General features: G+C 47.8%; 1 protein-coding gene across 1 annotated transcript; it reads left to right on the top strand.

Moving 5' to 3' along the window:
- LOC123405779 (flavone O-methyltransferase 1-like) lies at positions 1 to 1,698 on the top strand. Its single transcript, XM_045099340.1, has 2 exons — positions 1 to 491; positions 805 to 1,698. Exons 1-2 carry the CDS (start codon positions 106 to 108, stop codon positions 1,475 to 1,477), a joined length of 1,059 nt encoding a protein of 352 aa, XP_044955275.1. The 5' UTR covers positions 1 to 105; the 3' UTR covers positions 1,478 to 1,698.
- The last annotated feature ends 5,098 nt before the right edge of the window (positions 1,699 to 6,796 follow it).

Raw genomic sequence — 6,796 nt, 5'->3', positions numbered from 1 at the left:
AACTCAAAGCGTCAAACATCATCAAGTGTTAGTTAGCCGTCCTCTCACCACAAAGGTTTGCAGTAACGCTTACCAACAGCAGACGCTAGCTAGCCAGCCGGCGTCATGGCCAACGAGGAGGCGTTGATGTTCGCGCTGCAGCTGGCTTCGTCGGCTGTCCTGCCGATGACGCTTCGCACTTGCATCGAGCTGGGCCTGCTGGAGACCCTGGTGGGCGCCGGTGGGAAGACGTTGACGCCGGAAGAGGTAGCGGCCAAGCTTCCGTCCAAAGCGGAGTCCAACCCGGACGCGGCGTCCATGGTGGATCGGTTGCTGCGGGTACTGGCAACATACAAGGTCGTTTCGTGCCTAGTGGATGAGTGCGCAGACGGGAGCCTGTCCCGCAGGTATGGCGCTGAGCCGGTGTGCAAGTGGCTCACTCCCAACGAGGACGGTGTCTCCATGGCGCCCTTCTGCCTCCTTGCCCAGAACAAGCTCTTCATGGAGGCCTGGTGAGAGCTACTTTCGCTTATCAGTACGCACAGTATGTAAAGCCGGAGTAGTTTTCCGCCACAAAAAACATCCATTTAATTTACTTTCTCCGTTTCTAAGTATAAGTCTTTTTACAGTTTTATTATGAACTACATACGGATTTATATAGACATGTTTTAGAGTATGGATATTTAGAAACGGAGGGAGTAATATTCAGTTTAAAGACAAGTTTCTAGTGATTTGTTTTTCATGCATGTAAATCATACTTTCTTGTCGAACTACCATATATAAATCAGAAGCGATATCTTATGAAGTTAATTCATTAATTTGCAGGTGTCACATGAAGGACGCGGTCCTTGAGGGTGGCAGTGCATTCACCAAGGCATTCGGAGCGTCGTGGTTTGACTACGCTGGCACAGATGATCACTTCAATCACCTCTTTAACGAGGCCATGAAGGACCATTCGGTCATCATCACCAAGAAGCTTCTCGAATTGTATACTGGTTTCGACGGCATCGACACCCTTGTGGATCTCGCGGGTGGCGTGGGCGCCGTCATCCACGCCATCACCAAGAAGTACCCGAGCATAAAGGGGATCAACTTCGACCTTCCCCACGTAATCTCCGACGCGCAGCCCTACCCCGGCGTCGAACACGTCGGCGGCGACATGTTTGAGATGGTGCCGTCCGGAGACGCCATCCTCATGAAATGGATTCTCCCCTGCTTCAGCGACGACGAGTGTGCGGTACTCCTCAAGAACTGCTACGACGCACTGCCCGCGCATGGTAAGGTGATCAACGTGGAATGTATCCTGCCAGTGAACCCGGACGCGACAAACAACGCGCAGGGGTTAATCTGTGTGGACGCCAGCTTGCTGGCGTACAGCCCCGGCGGCAAGGAAAGGAACCTCAGGGACTTCGAGAAGCTAGCCAAGGCTGCAGGGTTTACAGGCGTCAAGGCCAGCTACATCTTTGCGAACTTCTGGGCAATGGAGTACACCAAGTAGAGTGATCTATCACTTCTACTGGGAGCCTGCAGCTGCTTTCTACCACCTCATTTGCCATAAAAAAAATCACAAAAAAAATTCCCTCCATTTTGTTAGATTTCTTGGTCATGGCTTGTTTTTAGTCGACCGTACGTGTCGGGTGTTAACTCAAGAGTCTATGTTTGTATCTTGTGTTGGAATAAGGAAGCAAGAGCAACCTATATTTGTCCACTGTCTTCAAATATTTTGTGTCTCCGCAGCTGAAATTTCTGTATAGAGAAACGTTATCCTACGGACGGCCTACCGAGCACTCGGCCGGCCGCCCCTCACTCGATTCCTCTGTCACGCGGGGAATAGACTGGCACATGCATTCGATAGGCCTGAAGTTTATCTTTCCGCGCGCATTTTCTTTTTTTCTTGGCTTATTCTTCGTCTCGTCTTGTCACTCTTTTCCATTCGCCTTACCTCCCCATGCATCTCAAACTGTTCTCCCAACAGTGCTATAACCGGACATATTTTTTCTTGAAACCGAAGGTAAATTTTGCTGGAAACAATGTTGACCTTTTGCTGCATCGATGATACAACTAGTTTTGTGTAACACGCAAATCTGCAACCGGCACCTGAGAAAATTGCAATCGACCATGAAAAAGTTTAAACCGGAGATGACTGAAGCTGGGGCCGACCAGTTATGCAACCGTTGACAGAAAAAGCTTTATCTGTATATTAAAAAAGAATCAACCGGAACCTGTGAAAAGAAAAAAGCTACAACCGTCAACCAGAAAAGCTACAACTGTCGATTAGAAAAGCTTCAACCATAGATGCAAAAGTTTCAACCAGGATACCGTGCAACGAAAAAATATGCAATTGCCAACAAAAAAGGTTCAATTATAGATGCAAAAACTTCAATCGGTGATAGAAAAAGCTTCATGAAAGCTCACGATTATCACGAAAGCTGTAACGCCCCAATAAACTGTTGCATGAGTGTTCTTTAGTTCTAAATATATACTATAAAATAGGGCAACGCTCTACGCCGGCGTGATGGCCCAATTTTTTACCAAGACAGTCCAGATCCGTTCGGTTTGCACGCGTGCAGCTGTCAAATCTCTCCTCCTCCTCCCACACACCTCATCCTCCTCCTCCCACACACCTCATCTTCAACCTCCTGCACGGAAGAAAGGGAGAGGAAGGAGGGCGCCGCCCCCTCGCCTCCCCTCCCCTCCTCATCTCCTCTCAACACCGGTCGTCCCTAGTCGCCGCCCCTCGCCGTTGGTTATTGTCGTCGTCGTCGGTCGCTGACGAGCTTCATGTCTACAGTAGCAAAAAAGCACGACATTTGTAGTAAAAGTTATCGTCTCCTTCGTCGTGGGTCGCGACTCTGCCATGATGGAGGTAGCAAATTCCCTCACGGGTGGTAGCAAAATTAAAATACGATTGCAGCAAAACATCTTGCCACCGTCTCCGGTCTAAGCTCTGTCATCATAGATGTAGCAAAATTCCTCGCTGGCGGTAGAAAAATGCAGCAACGGTTGCAACAATGATTTGAACGCCGATTGTAGCAAAAAATAATGGTGATGTTGCAAAGTGCTGCACCGGTGATAGCAGAATGCGATGTTGGTTATAGCAAATTATGATGTCGGTTGAAGCACATAGAAAATTTAAATGTTGGTTTCAACATCCCCTGTGTTTGTGGGTGTGCCTCGACTTCCCAGTTATGCACGTCCTCCACCGGAGCTGGCAAAATGCTGGAGCTGAAGACGTTGCGCTGGAATTGGCGGAGCTGTGGATAAGAGGTGCTCGTGCGCGCGGGGACGGGGAGACGGCGGCCTTCCGTGGTCGGTCGTCTTTGCCGCTTGCCGTAGCAGCTCACCATCGATGTAGGGTAGACGACAACCTCGTCGGGGCCGCACGATCGCTGGGGTCGCCGTTCGCCGGTGCTGCTCGCCGTGCGCTTGTTGGGATGCTGTTAAGGCATTCTCGAGCTTAAGTGTTTTCCTGATGATGACAACTCACTATGTTAACTAATCGCGTGTCAAGTGTGCACGTATCATATGTAAAACACAAGACGGTTAGGTATTCCATCCAAATGGAAAAGATCGAAGACATGTTCCCTATGTGTTTATTCTCTTTTTTTTAATGTAAGACAGTAGGATATGCTCCTACTGCATGTATATCACTGGTAGAAAAAGAGGCTTCCGTCCAGCCCCATAAGTCGCGAAACTGTAGGAACCGCGACTAATGAATTCTTTAGTCGCGGTTCGGAAGACGAACCGCGACCAAAGGCCTGGGCCCAGGGCGCTCGGTGGCCAGCTGGTGCACGTGAGGGGCTTTAGTCGCGGTTGGCCACACCAACCGCGACTAAAGGCCTTTAGTCGCGGTTGGCCACGCCAACCGCGACTAAATCTCATCCCCTATATATTATTTGTATTTTTAAGATTTTGAAAAAGAAAAGTATTTTGAAAAATACCTTTAGTCGCGGTTGGCCTGGCCTGGCCAACCGCGACTAAAGGTCGTTGCGCGCGGGAACACAAAAACCCGCCAAAAAACCCTTTAGTCGCGGTTGGTCTGGCCAACCGCGACTAAAGGTTACCCTTTAGTCGCGGGTCACCTCCCCAACCGCGACTAAAGGGGGGGGGGCTATAAATACAAGGGACCGAACCGTCGCCTCCATTTCTCGTCTTCTCCGATCTCTGCCGCGCCGAAGGCCTGCCGCCGTCGCCCTCGCCCTCGACGCCGCCCGCCGTCGCCCTCGCCGCCCGCCGTCGCCCTCGCCCTCGACGCTGCCCCCTCTCGCCCACGTACGGCGCCGCCGGCCGCTATCACCGGCCTCCCTCGCCCACCGCGCGCGCGCCGCCTCGCTCGCCCGCCCTCAACGCCGCCGGCCGGCCGGTACTGTGCGCGCGCGCCTCTCTCAGTTCTTAGAATTTGTAAAAACTACGGAAAAAAGTGTGTAAAAACTACGGAAAAAAGTTTGTAAAAACTACTTGTAAAGGTTTTGCATTTTTTGTAGCTTTCAATGGTATATTATTTGCCCCATTGTGATAAAATTTGTAACCGTAGAATATGTGAAACTCCTTCAAAATTAAAATAAAGCACAAAAGAAATAAAACAATACAAATTAAACAGAAAACAGGTTTAGGGGGGGGGCTACCTAAACCTGCGGCGGCCTTTAGTCGCGGTTGGCCAGAAGAACCGCGACTAAAGGTCCTCCGCCCCGACGGCCGCCTGGCGCCCACGTGGACAGGCCTTTAGTTGCGGTTCTTAAGCAACCGCGACTAAGGGGGGGGGCCTTTAGTCGCGCCTATTTGGTCGCGGTTGCGCAACCGCGACTAATGGCAGTTGCGAACCGCGACCAAAGGCCCTTTTTCCACCAGTGTATATTAAGCCAACAATTACACATATACAGGAGGGCACTAGTAGAAAAAAGACCTATTGTCCCGGTTCGAGGGCCATTTGTCCCGGTTTTTGAATCGGGAATAAAGTGTCGGTACTAATGCCCTAAACCTTTAGTCCCGGCTCTTGCATAAACCGGGACAGATGGGCCTCCACTTGGCCGGTGCGGCGAGCCCAGGCAGGAGGCCCCTTGGTCCCGGTTAGTGCCACCAACCGGGAACAACAGGCATCCACGCGTCAGCATCAGGTGCTGGGGTTTTTGTTTTTTTTTTGAAAGGGGGGGAGGGTTTGGGGGTTTTAGCTGGTTAATTTAGTTGTTTCATATATTGTGTTAGCATGCTAATTAATAGAGAGAAGTCTCCTTTCTTATCTCCGTGCTTTGTCGACGCTACGTACTATACGTATAGAGAGGACTAGACACGCTAGCTAGTTAAGCAAATGAAGGAAACAGAAGATCGTCATGAACAGATGCATATAAAGAGAAGTGATATCGACCACCTCTCCCTCTTTGAGAGATTGGTCGAACAACAAGTTCTCGTATATCTATCCGACGTTACTGGCTACATATATACAATATAAGTATCTTTTACAATATAATCTTCTAATTAAAATTGAACCTTGCAAGGTCCACATAGTATTCTTCGTCTTTAGCGATCACGTGGTCAAGAAAGAATGCCGCCAATTCCTCTTGAATTCCTCGCATACGATCTGGTGCTAGGAGTTCATCTCGCATCCGAAATATCTAATTTGAAGAGGGGGTCAATACATATATATGAGTAAAAGAAACTGAACAAAAATGATGGTAATAAAATAAAATTGTGAATATAATTATTTACGCACTTCATATTGTTTCTCGGAGTAGCCCCGCTCACAAGTCGTGTGGCGGATGGACTCGCAAATGTAGTATCCACAGTAATTAGTCCCTTCTTCGTGCCACAACCACTTTACAAGAAATAGAGGTTAATCAAACTGATAATTAGCAAGCATGTTAAATGGTATTGATGAAACTAGCGCTTGAATCACTAGGAGATGCGTGGAACATATATGCTACTATAGTACTTACTTTCGGGTGTCTAAACTGCAGCTTCTTTGGCAGTCCCGGACTTTTTGAGCTGAATTTACTCCAAACCCTGCCAGACAAAGAAAACAATTACTTGATATCAGGAAATGAACAAATTGAAGTTGCCGATATGGTGCGATAATGATAGATTTAACTTACTCCTCTAGAATTTCAGTCATGTCCGCGTACTTCTTTGGATCTTTTCGTCTCGAGTCTAAGACAGTTACTAGTCCCTGCTCAAGCGTAATCTCTAGGAGAATATAGTGGAACCTGCGACGCATGCATAACTCATCAATTACATTACTATAACCTCGACTAATAAGGGAAACCGAATATGCACAAGACAGTAACACTCACTCGAAGTTGTAAGGGAAGAGTATTATAGCTTTGTTTTGATTTAATATAAACGATTGTAGCAGCTTGGCCTCGGTATCTTTGGCCTGAAATTTAACCATATATACATCTATGAGATTTGTGTTAATGAACCCAATATCACCGATTTGTCTTTTCTTCAATTCGGCAATCTTCAATCTGCATAATATAGTGAGAATAATTAAAGATACATGCAATGAAAGAGCTGACCTATATACAGAGACTTAATGACAGAAGTAGTACTACTTACAGGAAGTAGCAAGGGATCATTGACTTATCGAGGACCTTTAGATTGAAAAACTCGAAGAACTCCTCAAATGGAACATTCAACAGATCAATTCCAACGAGGTCATGCTCCTCTTTAACTCTGAACGTCAAAATATTCCTCCCCTCAGACTCTCTGCAGGTTTTCATATACCAATTACGGAATCTTCGCATCATCGTTGTTAGAGATTTTTCATCTTTGATGAGAGGCTTCCCGTACACGTATCTGTGTTCGTCCACCTCCAAGAAATCAA

This window comes from Hordeum vulgare, chromosome 1H (genome assembly GCF_904849725.1).
Source record: "Hordeum vulgare subsp. vulgare chromosome 1H, MorexV3_pseudomolecules_assembly, whole genome shotgun sequence".
Lineage (NCBI taxonomy): Eukaryota > Viridiplantae > Streptophyta > Magnoliopsida > Poales > Poaceae > Hordeum > Hordeum vulgare.
The sequence above is the reverse complement of the archived record's forward strand: the minus strand, read 5'-3'. Positions and strand labels throughout refer to the sequence as shown.